Below are 17625 nucleotides of genomic sequence, written 5' to 3' on the forward strand. Positions count from 1 at the left end.
AGTGATGCTGGAATATAGTAACGAGGATAGTGGAATAATATGCCTGTAGCTACGGCCACATACCGTGATTGAATAAATAATTATGACAATAAATAACTAGTATGACTATAATAATTTTGCTCCAGCGCCAACTTACTGGTATATACAGTGGCCATGCACATAAACACCAGAAAGTGCACGCTATCAGACCATAAAGCTTTCGCCACAGCCACAGGTACCTTTGGAGTTAGGGTTCTTAAAAACGAAACGAGACGAAAGCTTATCATCTATCCAGTCCATCTCACTTCCGACAATACTGAACAATGCCTTTGAATCTATAACAACCTTTACTCCGTCCTGCTCGATAACCTCATCGAATTCACCGGGCTCCTTGATATACTGTAGATCGTACGTCAACCCAGAGCAGCCGCGGTTCCTGACCCCAATCCTTATTAGCTGCGGTTCCGGCTGATCCAGTAGGGCTTTCAAATGGACAAGAGCGTCGGGGGATAGTTTAATCAGGGCCTTTTTGGGGCGCAGCTTACGCCGCGGTTTCTTGGTGGAGCTTGCACCGGCGCCAGTGGCGTTCGCGGCAGCCGGCGCCGCAGCATGGCTTCGTACTTCCTTATTAGTGGCAGAATCGCTACGTTTGGTGACGTGCGCCGCGGCGTCTGAACCGGCATGATGGCCTTGCGGCGCATCACTCCGGGAGAGCGAGTAGCTGGCCCACTTGGTCCGAGGATGCTCGTCGCCCTTGGCCTCTGAGCTGTCATGCGACGCACCACTGCTCCCAACAGGCTGAGAGTCAAAGGACCACCCTCGGGGCACAGCAGGCTTCTCGTAGGTCTTGGACTTTGTCTGCTGTGAGTGTAGCTGCAGTTGTCTTTTATTGTCGATCGTCGTAGTGCGCTTTCCTAGCAGCGCTGCCGTTCTGCACAGCACCGCTCCCATTCTGCGATGGGAGGCTGCTGGAACCTTCGAAAGATAATAGTATACCATCATATGCACGACCCACACAAAGAATATCCGTGATGCCCATGAAGGGGTTGGCTATAAATGAAACCAGATGCCTGGTCGTGTAGAAATATCGTTTATGATGTTCTCAGCAACATATGGGCCGATGTCGGGATTCACGTGATCCCGATATCACGTGATAATTACTAAAGTGCTTACCCTTCAAGAGTCAGCCCATAAAACACAACCCTCCAACAGGGGAAGGGAGGGAGGCATTCTCAAGGCATTATTATGTGCATTATAAACAGTATTAATCATATATTGACCTTACCCAATCGTAACATCCCTCAAAGGGACGAAGAATAGAACTGCTGCCGGGTCACCGGCAAGCTCAACGGTAAACAGCTGTTTCCCGCTTTAACCATTTGTATGAGATACTCTGTGGTTGCAAGTGTGACGCAACAGCAGACCAAATCCTGCTGTTGTAGTTGTTGAGCTGTTGTATTTCTTCTGGCGTTAGAAGCTTTGGGTTAATGAGCTTCCTACAGTAAGGAACGAGTGTTATATTTTCGAATTTCAAGAACTTCCGCGTGCCGAATTTGAGATCCTCGGCTTCCAAGACCAACATGTCGTTCTCAATCCTCACTCCAAATTCGCCATCCTTGTAGAAACCTGGCTCGTTTGAGATAATGTTACCCTTGGCCAACGGGTACTTCGCATAGGCCACAGACGGCCCGATACCTATAGGGCCTTCATGCACGTTCAAAAAGGAACCAATACCGTGGCCCGTCCCATGCCTGTAGTCTAGCCCTTGCTCCCACAAAAATTGTCTGGCAATAACATCAATGCTGTTACCTGTAGTGCCTTCTGGGAAGACAAGCCGTTCGAGAGCAAGGTTGCCCTTAAGAACGAGCGTGTAACTGTCAACCTCCTCCTGGGTAGGGGTACTGAAATGTAGGGTCCTTGTAATGTCCGTTGTGCCCTCCAAGAACTGCGATCCAGAGTCACATAAATATATTTTGTAAGGACATATCATCGCTGATCCTTCAGAGGGAGGACTGTAGTGGATGACTGCCGCATTGGAACCACTGGCTGAGATGGTCTCAAAGGAATTTCCAACGAAGTTTTTTTGGGTTTTCCTAATCTCATGTAGTTTCGTGGCGGCCTTGTACTCATCAATTAACTTCTCCTTCTGTACCAGCTCCTCCTCGAGCCATGCAAAAAACTGCACCAAACACACAGCTTCCTTCACTTGACTTGCGCGTGCGTTATTGATCTCAACTTCGTTCTTGACGGCTTTGAAAGCTGCAAGTGGAGATGAGACTAGCTTGTAAGTCGCGTTTGAGACGTTGGAGGTAATAGCCCATGAAGCTGTACTGGGGAGCAATATCGCCTCCTTCGCAGACTCCAACTTGACATCTAGCTCCTTCAAGTCGGACCATACTTCAGCGTAAGACTTCACAGCAACATCGTTGTCCGCCAGATATTTCTCAATTTCTTCACTTAGTGGATTGTCTGTGTATAGTACCGATGAGTCTTGATGAATGACGAAATAGGCATAGAAGACAGGATTATACTCGACATCCGAGCCACGTATGTTTAAAAACCAGCATATCTCGTCGAGCGCCGTCACACAAAAAGCCGTGTGGCCGGCGTAGTTCTCCTTCAATTGCTTCATCAACCTCTGGCGCTTCGTCTGATACGATTCACCACTGATAACAGACGGCAATAAGACTAGCGGATATAGCTCCCTCTTCGGAGGTTCCTCAAACTCGGCCCAAATCGCATCCACCAAGTTCTTTTCCACGGGGACAAGCTCGATTACCGCATTGGTCCCCTTCGTCTTGTCTGCAATCTGCTTCTTGATCGACAAAACCCTCGAGTCGACAATGAGCTTGGGGTCAATACCGATACGGGCAGGCTTACCTCCCAAGCTAATAGACATATCGTAGGCCTCGTTCAAACACCAGTCGACCCAAGTCATAGAGTCCTCGCCCTGGCGGAGGAGGGTCCAGTTGTGGTCCAACTCCTGCCGGGCTTGGTTGAAGTAGCGCCCGTCGGTATTGAGAACAGCTTTGCCTTCAGGGCTGTCTGTGTTGAAGTTGAGCATGTCCCGTGACACGCACGCCACCCCCGCGCTGCCGCTAAACCCCGTTATAAACTGCCGGCGCAGGTCAGCAGGGCCCACGTACTCCGAGTTGTGCTCGTCCTCCGACGGAATCACGTAGCAGCACAACTCCTCCGCCGCCATTTGCTTCCGGAGCGCCAACAACCGCTCCGTCGTCGTCACGAGCTTTGTCTGCCAGAGGCTGTCGCTGGAGTATATCGATTCGTTCGAGCCCCCGCGCGACCCTGCCGGCGACGAAGCCTTTCTCGAGTTGGATATCCGACGAAGAAACTGCGACGTCCGCCGGCCCTGCCGCCAGAGCTGCCCCGGCGTGCAGTTGCAGTTCGCGCATGGCTTGAATGGCCGCTGTCCGACCGTGGGCACCATCGTGGCAAGCATCGATGACCCGCTCATCGACGCCATCGAGCCCTTAACATCCACGGTTCTGGTAGTCATTTTCCTCTTGCGGGCAAGTGTCTCCTGATCGTAGGCAATCTTCTTGGCCTTGGAGTTCCTAGATAGTGCAGACTTAGACTGCTGTTTCTTGCCTTAGAACTGGATAAACCGCAAGACTATCGCTCGGCAGGTACTTCTGATGCTTAGCAGGACCAATATACTGGCTCTTTGTAATAATAAATAGGTGGCAAACCGCTTTCTTTTGATCCGGGTTTTGTTCCAGAGGCGCAGTTATGACATAATCGGAAACGATTATGTCCGGGTAACACAAACTCCCGGAGGCTTGTCGCTCCTCAGGAGGGGCACTCAATGGGCGCCGGAGGAGCGGCATGCCGCCCGCAGTGCGGCATACAATTCTGCAGGCCCGTGCGGCGCGGCGGCGCGGCGGCGGGCGCATCACGTGACAGTCACGTGGCGCAGCACGTCAGGGTAGCTGATGTAATGTGCGCGGCGACTGAAAACCTCCGGCGGGCCCCTCTTTCGCAGACGGGAGCATCGACCACATGTCACAGCTGTACCAGCTCTCGGACCACACACGCGCTGCCATCCGGCAGTTCCGGCTGGCGACCAGCCGGGCGGACGCTCTACAGACGCTGGTGCTGGCCATCCGGCCGCGCCCATCGTACGAGATAGTCGTGGACAACGACGCCACGGAGGAGGCCGCGGGAGAGGTGTCGGGCCTGGAGGACCTGGCCGAGGTGCTGCCCGACAACACGCCGCGGTTTGTGCTGCTGGCGTACCCGCTAAGCAGCGACGGGCGGCAGCGCACTGCGCTGGTGCTGCTGCACTGGAAGCCCGCGACGGTGGTCTCGCAGGAGTGGAAGATGCTCTACGCGGGAGCGACCGAGCTGGTGCGCTCTGAGTGCGCGCCCAACAAGTTCCTGGAGGTTTCCTCGGGGCTGGAGGAAGACGCTGACGTGGAGGACTTGCGCTCGCAGATCGAGGCGTAGTCACGTGAGTCTGCGTGACTGCACACCCACACCCACACCCATACATAACGACAGCGATTTTTCAGGCGACGCAGTGGTCGCACTGGGAACCCGCTGGTGTATAACTACTAAGTACTTCATCCTCCTCTGAACGACTCTGGTACGCCAACAAGTGTCAAGCCAAAAGTAATAAATCAGCAAAAATGGGTCGTATGCATTCTAAGGTATGTCGATCGTTCGGTTGAACAGCGTTAGCTGGTTATTGTCGGATCACTAGATGAGCTCTACGAGTCTCCTTCCGGTTAGCACCCAGGGCTGGACGTGACGTCCGGTCCTGCTTGTACCTTGCGTACGCTGGTGTGTGCTGGGTGATTCCAAGTCTGGGTTGTGGCAGCAATCCAGAACCGTTTGATTTGGGGTAATCGGATGCGGCCACCGCGTCCGCTGCAGAGGTAGACTGTGGGTTATTCTAGACGCCGGCGCCGCAGGACGGCTACTAACAGGTTGCTACAGGGTAAGGGTATGTCTTCTTCTGCTATCCCATACAGCAGAAACGCTCCAGCTTGGTTCAAGGGCTCTTCCGGCTCTGTCATCGAGCAGATCGTGAAGTACGCCAGAAAGGGTTTGACTCCTTCCCAGATCGGTGTCTTGCTGAGAGACGCTCACGGTGTCACCCAATCCAGAGTTGTGACTGGTAACAAGATTCTAAGAATTTTGAAGTCCAACGGTTTGGCCCCAGAGATCCCAGAGGACTTGTACTACTTGATCAAGAAGGCTGTCTCTGTCAGAAAGCACTTGGAGAGAAACAGAAAGGACAAGGACGCCAAGTTCAGATTGATTTTGATTGAGTCCAGAATCCACAGATTGGCCAGATACTACAGAACCGTCTCTGTTCTTCCACCAAACTGGAAGTACGAGTCTGCCACTGCTTCTGCTTTGGTTAACTAGATGTAAATAATTTGTTGGTTTTAATAGTCTTTACAGAATTGTAACAAGTTAGATCTAGTTTTTTCAGTTGGTGCTTGCCATTTTATGTCTCGCATTGGTCGGACTAGCACATGAGAAAGCAAGGCCGTGGGACTGATGGACTTTACGTCGGATCTGAACTCGCGAGACAGCAGCAATGGATCCAGCGCCGGTGGTAGGTCGTCTTCTTCCCCCGCGGGGCAGCTCTCTAGCGGCCAGGAATTTATGAACGATGATGAGATCCAGATATCGAACTTGCAAGAGACAAAGGACGCGCTGTTGCAACAGAGAGCCAAGCTACTTGCACTCGTCGCCAACCGCAAGAAAGAACTAGCAGCAGTGCAGCAGCGGAGCGCCAATGCGAGACAGCAGCAAACCGATGCCGAGGAGTCTCTCATCCCTAAGGATCCGGGCGGGCTGCTAGAGCTCTTTACCAAGGCACTAAACACTAGCACGGGGCTGGCTGAGAAAAGGAGCACACGCACGCAGATCAATGGTGCATCCCAGCTAGAAGAGGAGCTCCTTAACAAGTACGACGTTCTGCCACTTCTAAATCGGAATTTGCGTTTGGCTGCGCTCGTGCGTTCGTGTCCGCATATGCGGATAGAATCTGCCAATCCTTCAGATATGCGTATTCGCTACCTTGTTGACTATCAGGATGAAGATCTATTTCAATTACACTGCAATATTGACATCGATTCATCAACCGGGTATGTGCGGTCCTTCTCAGACGTGCAACTGATATCAGATATGCCAGAGCACACCCTGGGATTACTAAAAGAGTATACGATCAGGACCGGCAACATTGCATATTTGCTATTTGGTTGTAATGAATACACTAGGCTTTGCATCCGTAGGAACGCCGTGCTCTCGAGTCTCCAAGATTCCGCTTGCAAGACAATCCCTCATCTGAAAGTCGTACAGCATAGCATGGACCTCATAAAATTTGCTAAAAATTCGTGGCAGATAGAGGTCCGATTTGACGTCCTTTTCATTGAGGAACGGCTGCCGTTCCCATCTTCCAACATACAGGCTACTCTTTACAAAAATGGCGCCATGATGGAAGACGTGCAGGATATCTTAAACGGTCTGATTCGCGAATATGGCGTTAAAGAAGGAATACTACAACTAATTAGATCGCTTTATATATGATGAAGGGAAGTAAAACACGGAATTACAGACAGAAGTTTTCATTTGGCAGTGGCTCATCTAGTTTTTTCAGAAATATCTTCTTCGCAGCGTTCAGATGATTCATATAATCAGTTTCATAACCTAACACTCCATCGTTGAACTTCTTTCTTTTCTTTCCGCGAACTCCTATCACAGTTGCTAGTGTGACATCTTCATACTCATCAAATGCCTTTATCAAACCAAGTTCTTGCCTTTTCTTCCTAGCAATCGCCTGCGTCTCTAGCAGTAAATGCTGAGCCTCGGAATGTGTTATATTGGGAGCTACTTTGACTTTTGAGTCTATTTCGATCATTTCATCGACTTCTTGAGCCCATGTAGTCACATCCTCCTCATGGAGCTGGTCCTGCTGAGGAGACTCGGTGATTGCAGGTGTATCTTGTTGGAGTTCTTGGTGTATAACCTTAACCCTGGTTCTGGGACGCATATTTGAGTTCCTGGTGGCATGTTTAGATCCTGTGGTTTTCGATGCGGGATCACGAGAACCTGCGTCGTTCGCAGTTTCCAATATGGGGGCACTGCCTGCATAATCTTCGTCCACATCCTCTTCTTTTTGCTCGCTCTCTCGCTGCTGCGATGATTGCGGCTCTGAAATAGACTTCCTGGGGTGCTTCTTCAGGAATCGTAGCCGGCGCTGGTTCTGGTGTTCTCCAAATATTAGTTCGGATTCTGTATCTATATCATACTCTTCTGTAGCCACGCGCATAGGGAATTTATCTTCGACACCGAACAAGGATAAGGAGTTATGGATATCGTTCGGTGTTAGTTTTGTCTCCAGGTGTATGTAAAGAAGCCACAGAAAGAAATCTGCCCTATCCTTTGGCTGGTACTTCGGAGAATCAAACAGCTCAAAAAGCGTTGTATCTGTATCAACGTACCCCGAAACGAAGTGTTCATTCACAATCTGTGGATTATCGCATATTGTAAACAATAGGTTCACTGGATTGACGCGAAAATGGCGTTCCGATGAGGAGTACCATGCCGACAGTTTCAGAGTCTCTTGTCCTGTGGGAATAGTCTTCAGTATCGACTTGATACGCGGAGTGTCCTGCAGTGACTTTGGGTCTCTCGTTTGGTGCTGCAGGCACGGAATAGAGTGGAAGGTCCGCAACTGCGAAGTCATCTCTGGGAAAAAGTTCACAGTGGTATTGAGACGGCCGAAGTTCACAAGTAGTGAGAGAACACACGTGGAGAATGCCACCTGGTGGTCAAACAGCAGCTTGTCGCGAAGGATCTTGGAACACTTCTTGGATGACGCAATCGTCAAGACGTACAACTGCGAAAAGGTCAGCCGCGAATTCCCGATGAAGTTGCGCGCTGTGTATGTAACGTCTGTCACATTCAAAATCTCGGCTGTCGGCGGACCCGCCGATATCGAAAACGAGCCCACACATGTGTTTTCAAATATCTGCCTTTTGTCCGAAAGCAGCTCGTACAAAAATGCAAACTGTATGTCCTTCCTTGTAAATTGCTCCCCATCTTGTTTCTTCAGATGACGAGTGTATCGGCTGGGCTCCTTGCCCTTTTTCTTAGAAAGAGAAGCCGACATAGCGGGCTTCGCAGAGGCAGCCACGTACCCTACCGGCTGTGGCAGTTCGTCGGATTGGGTGGACTCGTCGTCCTGGTCCTGCTCGTCGCCAGCACCCAAACCGGCTGCTGTCTCTCCTGGCAGGCCTGATTGAGATAGGATTGGAGGCGCTGGGTCCTGCGGCCGCTGGACTTGGAATACATCGTGTATGGGATCGTACACTCTGCCGTTCGACATGTGTGTACTGTCAGAGTCGTACCGAGCCCAGAAGTATCTTTAGAGATTAATATTTTGCCTAGGAAACTACCTATCGTGCACCTTATGTGCCCTTCGGTAGTTTAGCAAGTCCTACGCCAACTTCCAAAGTGGAACATAAATCGCATATCCATCTTCGTTCGGAATGATATCAACAAATCCAAGTTTTGTCACGTGTGTGTCACGTGGTGAGACGGCATGCTGTGGGGTCGGAACGTGCTTTTGCTGCAGCAGTCAGTCCGAGAGCCCTGCTGGAGACAGCCGCATGGTGGTTTGGCAGGGTGATGCAGCCAAAACTGAACATGAAAGTTCTGTAGGCCGTAGATTACCACCCGACGCCCGCTTCCCCTCTTCTGCGCCATTCGATCAGGTGGATGTCTGTTGTGGGCACTCCAAACCATTTTGGGCCCTTCTGTCGGAAGGCCGGAGGGCCAGCGCAGCAGATCCAGGGTCCAATTGTACGCCTTGCTTATGTGGGCACCCATGATGCACTGTCCGCGTACAACTGTGGGGGACTGATACTAAATACAGCACACGGTAAATAAACTCCACTGTATGGAGATGCTCACTGTTGCGCGGTGAACTGGCGCCCGAACATCGGACTTCAGATGCGTGAGATATACAGAAGAGCCTATTGTTTGCCCCCCCATAGGCTATTGTTGTTCCCGGCAACCAGTTTCTTTCTTTGGTTTTCTGATCAATGGACTCCAGGTTGATATGCGGAATGGTTACTGCAGCGTCAAGATCGATTACATAATATACGACGTATATCCCGCATTACTGAAAGGCTGTTGCTGGTAGCGATAAATGCAGCGATAGAATGGTCATAGTCCCTGGTTAGATATAAATAGAGCAATGTTTGAGTACAGACGACTATCTGCTCCGGAAGAGAATTCGATGAGGCATAATGGACTTTCAACAGGTGGATACCAAAGAAAAGAACTCCGACAGGTTACCATCCCCTTGTGCTCCGGCCTCTGAGAAAGATGGAAAGGCTGGCTCGCAGGATGTGCCATTGTCCGACACTCAGGAACTTTCGCTGCTAGACGATGAACACCTTATTCTCCTTCTTCACAAGATGGGCTACAAACACGCGGACTTGGAAGATATTCCGCCGGTTGTTCACTATCTTGTAGCACGGATAAATGAATTGACAATAGAAAAGTCACTGACGATATTGAAAAAGTGTGCCGTTGACCACGCTGGTGATCCGAATATCACGGAGGAGGAAGCTACCGACCTAGAGCGCTTTACTTCTGGCGACTTTGACCACACCGATGAGACAGAAGTCTTTCAGTTGAAGCTACTTGCTGCATTATTCTACTACCACTCGCCCTATCCCGAGGTTCGGGCGGTTGTGGGTCCCGGAGATGATCCCACTATCCCAGTGGAAACGTTCCGCTGTTACTTCCTGACCACCACCATTACTATTATTGGCTGTGGACTGACAACCTTTTTCCAATCCCGTTATCCGTTAATCGAATTCTCCTCGATGGCGGCGCAGTTTTTGTTCTTCATACTGGGAACGTTATGGTCGAAATTTATGCCTGCAGTTAGGATACCCATATTTCCAGGTTATGGTTTCCAATTGAATTTGCAGACTTCTTGGTCCAAGAAGGAACAAATGTTTGCCACGCTGCTGTACAGTATTACTACAGGCGTCTTCTATTCTTATTTTAATATCTTGACGCAAGATATGTTTTATAATGATCCCACATCGTTAGGGTTCCAAATAATCCTATCTCTATCGCTACAGTTCATGGGGTTCGGACTTGCGGGTCTTCTGAGGCCTTTCGTGGTTTTCCCCGCACGCGCACTTTGGCCATTATCTATGCCCACAATAGCTTTGAACAATGCACTACTTGCCCAAGATGTGGGAAAAGGTACTAGTATCAGGAAAGTTTTCTTTTACTTTGGAATTGGCATGTTTATCTACAACTGGTTCCCGACGGTTTTTGCTGATGTGCTCAGCAACCTGAATTGGCTAACCTGGATTAAGCCAAATAACTTCAATCTCGCTGCCATTACTGGGGGCAGGTACGGTATTGCTACAAACCCATTGCCTACCTTAGATTGGAATTATATCACACATTGGGCATTGGCGTTACCATTTTATACTGTTTTCTTGCAATATCTCGGGTCCTTACTTTCTGTTGTGATTATAATAGCAGTTTACTACACTAACTACATGGAATGTCAGTATTTGCCGATATTTGGTCAACCATTGTATAGTAACGAAGGAAAGTTTTTCGACGCCAGTAAAGTGCTTACTGATTTTAAATTAGACTGGCAAAAATACCAACAGTATTCACTGCCATACTATTCAGCTGGAAATATTGTTGGATATGGCTCGTTTATTTCTCTATACACGCTCCTTGCTGCATACAGTATTATCACAGAGTATGAAATTCTAGGTGGCGCTTGCAAACGATTGGGGGTTGGATTGTGGTCTCTAACGAAGTTAGATACTTGGAGGAATCTTCACAAAAATGACTCCTCTATCCTTGAGGGTTACGACGATGCACACTGCCGCGAAATGCGCAAGTACCCGGAAGTTCCCGAATGGTGGTTCTTTGCTATCTTCCTTATATCTCTGGTATTGGCGATTATATTGGTTACTACATACAAGACCAATACACCTGTGTGGGGCATCTTCTTGGCTGTTGGTCTCAATGTTGCATTCTTATTACCACTAACAACTCTTCAATCAACGACAGGTGCAAGTCTCGGTCTCAATTTGCTCGTGCAGATGATAACAGGTTACTTGCTTCCCGGAAACCCTTACGCCCTCATGATCATCAAAGCTTTTGGTTATAACATCGATGGCCAAGCCGACAACTACTTATCAAATCTGAAAATGGCTCACTATTGCAAAATACCTCCAGTGCCTCTATTCCGCGGTCAATTGTCCATGGTGCTGCTGCAGGTCATTGTCAGTCTTGCTGTTATTAATTGGCAGATTCATAATGTCCCTGATTTCTGTAATCCAAAAAACAGAAGCGGCTTTATTTGCCAAGGCCCCAGGACATACTACAATGCGTCTATTGTATGGGGAATAATTGGGCCAAAGAAGGTGTTCAGCTACTTATACCCGATGATGAAATGGTGTTGGCTAATTGGTGCACTGTTAGGAGTGCTTTTCGGAGGCTGGTGCCGCTTGTCTAGGAAATACAAACTCTATTATCCACGCAGCTTCAATCCGGTGGTCTTTGTGACAGGTATGATTTCATTGATGCCTCCGTATAACCTAAGAGTTTACACATCCAAGCTTTATGTGGCCTTTATTGGCCAGTATTGGCTCAGAAGGTATCATCTGCGAATTTGGGAAAAATACAACTATGTGGTTGCTGCAGCCTTCAACTGTGGAGTTATATTTTCAGCTATCACGATATTCTTTGCGATACAATATCCAGAAATAAGATTAGACTGGATTCTCAATACGATTAACGATGTTGGTATCGATGCAACCCCTACACCTCTAAAAGATGTCAAACTTACCGAAAGAGGTTATTTTGGCCCACCCCGGGGGAGCCTTCCTTAGGGCGTCTCTCGGATCTCAGTAGAAGGCGTGTTATTATTTATGACCATTTCACAAGCGTCTGAGGGAGTAAGACTCAAGAAAAGCGGAACACATTATAAGCAGGCCTGTGGAGACTCAATGCCGAAATTTAGCGTCCTGGTTGACTTTTCTGATCACATAATCTAATTTTTAGCTCAACTGTGGCTTGTGTATTAATCTTTTTATGGCTTAAGTGTGTAATCTTGGACTCAGGTGGATAATGCTTGTCGGAGACTCTAGCAGACTGTCTCAATGAAGGCGATCAGTGGCGCTTCTGAAGATAGAGAGCTGAACGCGAGCATAGTATTAAATATAACGAATTTCGAATATATTAAATTGAGGATGCAAAGACGCTCAATGGTTTTGCAGGACACGGCCATGGCCGAAATGGAGCCGACCAAGATCAATATAAGGGGACGACCACAAATTAATTGTCATCCTCGCCAAGCTCTTTTTCCAATTGACAGAACTCTGGACAGAGTCTCGTGCAGGTGCGCGCGGACGCGCTAGCATCCTATAATAAGCCAAAAATACTTAGCATGGGGCAAATGGGGCTAACAGCGCTAATTAGCTGTTATGCTTGCCCCCACCAGTCAAGCCTATTACCTCAAAGCTTGGAGGATCATCCATTAAACAGGCTTTGAGCATTCTAGGCAGTAGCTTTAATGATCAAAAGTCAGATCTCAATCTGAACAGGATGCTCTTAAGCGAGTTAGACCGTCTTGCAAAAACAGAGTAAAGACAGAACCACCCAAGGATAGAGTTGAAATGAAACCGCTTGCATCGATGCTCAACTACCATTGTCATACAGAAGTCCGTGCTGTCGTTGATCGCGAAGATGACCCGAAATTTCGATTGAAAGTTCCGTGCATATTTCTTGACCACATGTCAGACCTGAATTGGCTCTGCCTTCAACGAATTTTTCCGCAGCGGAAGGCCTCCCGTGCGGCTTAGTATGTCTGTGGTAAGATGCGGCTAAACCCCTGCGGGCTGATGCGGCCTCACCCTATCCACACCGGGACCTCATTTTACTTGGCAGCTGCTTTGTACCCAATATCGAGAACCCCTGGTCTGAGAAGGAGCAGACACTTATTACTCTACCCTATTTTATCACGAACACGGTAGTATATTCTCCACTGCTGCATACTTTCACCCAGAGTGCACTATGGGGAATCAACGCTCATAAGCTACCAGGACTTACTCTCCATCGAGCTCCAAGGTCTGGGCTCCGAGGTTTGATAACCCTTCAGGCGGTTTGTTCTGCCCTCAACACGGACACTATGGCCAGGAGCGATGACGGCAATAACTCAGAACAAATGGCATGATGAAAACCGATGATGTAGAGGGATCTGGTGGCATGAAATGCTCCGTTGCCATCGGATATGAGCTCATATACAGTTGGAGCCCAATGTGTCTGACACACTGGGCATCTTTAATTGGTTATCATGGACCAAGCCAGACTCTGGAGAGTTGCGATTACCGGAGGTGGTGACGGCATCCGTTCAGCCCATTACCTGCTTTCCGCTGGCGATGCGCTGGCAATGACTCTATGGTTGCTCCATTCTTTTCAACGTTCACGGACTATACCGGTCAATCCTTGGAGCTTCATTCCCGTCATAATAATATACCAAACGGCCTATTTCGACTGTCAATATTTAACCACGTTCCTCAGTACAATAATAGAGGAGGCGTGTATTACACGCACATGATCCTAAATGGGCACGGAGTCGAACAGGCAAAGGGCCGATAGTATTCCGCCCCCCCCCCCCCCCCCCCCCTACACAAACACACCGTTAATGGTGTTCTTGATAATGGAATGGCATATGCATGCATACATGGGAGTCGACGGTTGGTAGAATATGGTAAATCATTCTACAACGCATAGAAGGATTCGATAACGTCCCTGTGGTCACTCAAGTCGAAGGAAGTGTGGCGGGCTATGTTCAGAAATGGCTACCAAACTTGGATAGCTACCGCAATGCACACTGCAGCATGACGCGCAACCGCAAATAATTACTGATGTAGTGTTTATGCTGGCTGAGGGTTCACAAATTGGAGTTCTATTATAGGTTATCGCCATAAAACTATTACCACGCTTTAATCTATCTTCGGTGCCAGCATCAGCATAGACATACCGATACAAGCGATGACCGAAATTCTTTTGCTTGGGAATTCCTGCTAACATATGCTGGTCAATGCCTTTGGCTTTAAGGTCGATGGACAGATGGCAATTGTATCTCCAATCTGAAACTCGCACACCATTCTAAAACACCCCCAATCACGTTAATCAGCAGCCAGATGAACATTGAGCTCATACACAGCTTTGTAAACCTCGTGGTGCCCAATTGGCGGCCGCATAACATCACGCATTCCTGCTGAGAGGGCCAGAGTTACAAATTTACCTGCTGACCGGGTATGGTCACTACAATGCGTCAGTATTCTAGAGTGTGATCTGCCCCCAAAAGATTTTCGGTGCCGGCTACCCCAAAAGATTTTCGGTGCCGGCTACCCCATCACGAGATGGCACTGGCTCATTGGCGAGCTCCTGGGCATTTGCCTATGACAGAGGAATGAGTCAGCTTTACTCCGCCACACCATACTCCCGGGCCTTCAACAAGCTTCTGTTTGCCATCGGCATCGTGGCCAGTTCTTACACTGCGGCCCCACCTGCATCGGCCGTCATCGCAGCCGTTTTGTCACAGTTCTCCCTCCGCAGGTATCGTCTCCGCACCGGTAACGGACGCGACTACGCAGCGGCTGCCGCACTCACGTGCGGGCGGGTCTTCTCTCCCACCGTGATAGTCACTTTTCAGTAGTGTGTGCTGCCTTGAATTGGCAGGGCAATCGTTCAAGCTGCTCTGGCGCGGACGACGACCCCATCTCCGCAACGGCGTTGGCGGAGAAAGGGTGTTTCGGACCAGACATCGGCCATCTGCCGCAGTCAGCAGCTGCCTTGGTACGGAGCTACCTGTCTATATTATCCCCTTAATAAACATTGGATATGCCTGTTATTGTATGCCAACGGTTCTCCGGGTACAACGGGGTAGTCCCGCCCCTCCCTGAGCTACTCCTGGCCGATGTGAAGTGCCTTTGGTTAAGTGGTCTGCTTTCCCGGGCCAACTTGTAAACACTATGGCGGATCATACAGCCAGGACTCAAATACGATAGCGGGGAGTTCGAATCTTGCGTCCCGCGCAGCTGACGTCGAATTATATAATACCATCCTCGGCACCGCGGCCGTGCAGAAGCGCGGTAAAAGGGCTTGCATGCCTTGCCTGGCGCCAGACAGCGTTCCTATCTCGTAATCGCGCTATCTCGAACACTTCTATATGCGTGTCAGCACAGACCTGGCCAAGTCGTTTGCGAGATGGCCCCGGGCGTCCACGTAGGAGACCGCGCGTTCAAAATTAGACGAGCTGTCGAACCCCAACATATTATCCCTGCCGATTCGCTGGGGCTCTTGGCGCAGGATTTTCTCCACAGTGCAGTATAGCTCGACAGCCAATGGATCTGCTTACGTACTGTTCGGCGGGCGGGTCTGCCCATACCTAGGACTTCCGCAATTATGTGGGGAGGAGAGTTGTACAAGCGGCGAGAGCCCGGTCCTGTCGTGTATATAAGGCGTATAAAGCTCACTTGGAAGATCTAGTCCCGAATGATTCATTGCTATACTTTAAGCAGCCATTGAAAGACAGGTCTTTTATTCAAGAAAGATCGACATGGTCCAGCACGATTCTCCGGTGGTCACACCGAACCCAGAAAAACTGGACGAAAAGGTACGCGCAGAGTATGTGGGCAACATAGAACCACAAGATGTATCTCTAAAGTACACAGATCCAAACGGTTTTGACGACAGCAAGGCATCAGAGTCAGAGTCTGAACAGGCGGTGCCAGTGAAGCCCAAATCGATATTCGAGACGCGGGAGCAAATTCCGGACTCACTGGCGCACCTGACGACGGAGGAGCTGGAAAAACTCGCGAGCAAAACGAGGCTTCGGATGGACTTCCGCATCTTGATCATGCTCTGTTGGATCTATATCTGCAACCAGCTGGACCGCACCAATATTGCTTCGGCCCGGCTCGGCGGGTTGGAGGAAGACTTGAAACTGACGTCTCTGCAGTACCAGACCGCCGTGTCGATTTTATTTGTGGGATACACGATCTTCCAGGTGCCCTCGAACATCGTGCTCAACCGGCTGGGCAAGCCGCGGCTGTTCATCAGCGTGCTGATGACTCTATGGGGCGGGATCTCGGCCTGCTGCGCGGCAGCGCACTCCTTTGCCTCGCTGGCGGTCCTCCGCGTGCTAATAGGCGTGGTGGAGTCCGGGTTCTTTGTATGCTGCCTCTACTACCTGTCCTGCTGGTACACCAAGAAGGAGCTGACCTTCAGGAACGCGATTCTGTTCAGTGGCTCGTTGCTGAGCGGCGCGCTCTCTGGGCTGCTGTCCTCTGCCATCATTCGGGGCATGGAAGGCGTGGGTGGCCTGCAGCCATGGAGATGGTGCTTTCTCTTGGAAGGCCTCCTCACAGTCGTGACTGTGCCGTTCTCCTACATCGTGCTGCCCGACAACCCCTCGAACACGCGCTTTCTCTCGCAGATGGAGAAGGACATTGTGATTTGGAAGCTGAAGATGGACGTCGGAGAGTACGACGACGACGAGGCCGTGCTGCACGAGCACAACAACTACCGCTTTGCCTTGAAGCTGGCGGTGCGCGACCCCAAGGTTTGGCTGATCGCGGGCACAGTCAGCTGCCTCGTGGCCAGCTCCGGTGTGCAGAACTTCTACCCTAGTGTCGTGGAGACCCTGAACTACAGCCGCACCAAGACGCTGTTGCTGACTGCCCCGCCGTTCTTTATCGCAATGATCTGTACGTGGTGCTGGGCCCGCCACTCTGACATCACCCAAGAGCGCTTCTTCCACATGCTGATCCCCGTCCCTGTAGCCATCATGACCTACCTCGTCGCCATGCTGTCCACCAAGACGGCGCCGCGCTACTTCGCGATGTGCCTGATGCCCGCCAGTATCTACTCGAGCTACATTATCTGCATTTCCTGGATCTCGCACATCGTCCCGCGGCCCCCGCTCAAGCGGGCCGTGTCGCTCGCCATGATGAACACTGTGGCCAACGTCATGCTGATCTGGAACGGCTTCCTGTACCCCAAGCACAGCGCACCCAGCTACAGAATCGCCATGTCCTTCAACATCTGCGCAGAGTGTCTGGCTGTGATTTTCGCCCTCACCCTCCGGCTCTACTTGATCAGGCTCAACAAGAAGATCGCTGCGGGGACCATGGACTGGCACAAGGAGATGGGCGCGGACGGCCGCAACATCAACAAGAGCTTCCGCTTCATGTTCTGACCCCGCAGCCTCCGGGCGCCGGCCTGCTACCGGCCCCGCGCCCGCAGAGCGCCGGGCGCCCGGCCACACCTTGCTATTTCCCCTACAGGGATGCCGAACAAGCTCCTGTATAGTATGTGTATTAGCTCCTGCTTCGCCTTGCAGCGATACAATTGATAATGTCCTCACGTCTCCGCGATTCAAAAGGCGTGCTACAACCGCGCCTGCGCCAGCGGCTCCGGGCAGAGGGCGCATGAGACTCCAAGCTACCCCACTCCCGCGCAGGAGAGAGCCCCGAGAGCGGGGCACGAGATCCGTTGCAGCTCGTTGCAGCCCCATTGTTAGCCTGCGGCACGCTATTGCCG

At 50.4% G+C, this 17625-nt stretch overlaps 8 protein-coding genes across 8 annotated transcripts; 5 read left to right on the forward strand and 3 right to left on the reverse strand.

Moving 5' to 3' along the window:
- Window positions 1–183: 183 nt before the first annotated feature.
- On the reverse strand, window positions 184–981 carry ISA1 (Fe-binding Fe/S cluster assembly protein ISA1; the record flags this gene model as incomplete). The annotated part of the gene is made up of 1 exon (NM_211695.1): window positions 184–981. One exon carries the CDS (start codon window positions 979–981, stop codon window positions 184–186), a length of 798 nt encoding a protein of 265 aa, NP_986633.1.
- Window positions 982–1324: 343 nt separating this feature from the next.
- On the reverse strand, window positions 1325–3496 carry FRA1 (aminopeptidase P; the record flags this gene model as incomplete). Its single annotated transcript, NM_211696.1, has 1 exon — window positions 1325–3496. The coding sequence occupies one exon, from the start codon at window positions 3494–3496 to the stop codon at window positions 1325–1327; it is 2172 nt and encodes a 723-aa protein (NP_986634.1).
- Window positions 3497–3999: 503 nt separating this feature from the next.
- Window positions 4000–4446, forward strand: AIM7 (Aim7p; the record flags this gene model as incomplete). Its single annotated transcript, NM_211697.1, has 1 exon — window positions 4000–4446. The coding sequence occupies one exon, from the start codon at window positions 4000–4002 to the stop codon at window positions 4444–4446; it is 447 nt and encodes a 148-aa protein (NP_986635.1).
- A 182-nt stretch (window positions 4447–4628) lies between these two features.
- RPS13 (40S ribosomal protein uS15) lies at window positions 4629–5373 on the forward strand (the record flags this gene model as incomplete). The annotated part of the gene is made up of 2 exons (NM_211698.1): window positions 4629–4649; window positions 4939–5373. 2 exons carry the CDS (start codon window positions 4629–4631, stop codon window positions 5371–5373), a joined length of 456 nt encoding a protein of 151 aa, NP_986636.1.
- A 135-nt stretch (window positions 5374–5508) lies between these two features.
- Window positions 5509–6543, forward strand: CTF19 (Ctf19p; the record flags this gene model as incomplete). Its single annotated transcript, NM_211699.1, has 1 exon — window positions 5509–6543. The coding sequence occupies one exon, from the start codon at window positions 5509–5511 to the stop codon at window positions 6541–6543; it is 1035 nt and encodes a 344-aa protein (NP_986637.1).
- A 22-nt stretch (window positions 6544–6565) lies between these two features.
- Window positions 6566–8344, reverse strand: IES1 (Ies1p; the record flags this gene model as incomplete). The annotated part of the gene is made up of 1 exon (NM_211700.1): window positions 6566–8344. One exon carries the CDS (start codon window positions 8342–8344, stop codon window positions 6566–6568), a length of 1779 nt encoding a protein of 592 aa, NP_986638.1.
- Window positions 8345–9269: 925 nt separating this feature from the next.
- Window positions 9270–11903, forward strand: AGOS_AGL027W (AGL027Wp; the record flags this gene model as incomplete). Its single annotated transcript, NM_211701.1, has 1 exon — window positions 9270–11903. One exon carries the CDS (start codon window positions 9270–9272, stop codon window positions 11901–11903), a length of 2634 nt encoding a protein of 877 aa, NP_986639.1.
- A 3737-nt stretch (window positions 11904–15640) lies between these two features.
- AGOS_AGL026W (AGL026Wp) lies at window positions 15641–17281 on the forward strand (the record flags this gene model as incomplete). The annotated part of the gene is made up of 1 exon (NM_211702.2): window positions 15641–17281. One exon carries the CDS (start codon window positions 15641–15643, stop codon window positions 17279–17281), a length of 1641 nt encoding a protein of 546 aa, NP_986640.2.
- Window positions 17282–17625: the final 344 nt, after the last annotated feature.

Source organism: Eremothecium gossypii, chromosome VII (genome assembly GCF_000091025.4).
Source record: "Eremothecium gossypii ATCC 10895 chromosome VII, complete sequence".
NCBI classification, from domain to species: Eukaryota; Fungi; Ascomycota; class Saccharomycetes; order Saccharomycetales; family Saccharomycetaceae; genus Eremothecium; species Eremothecium gossypii.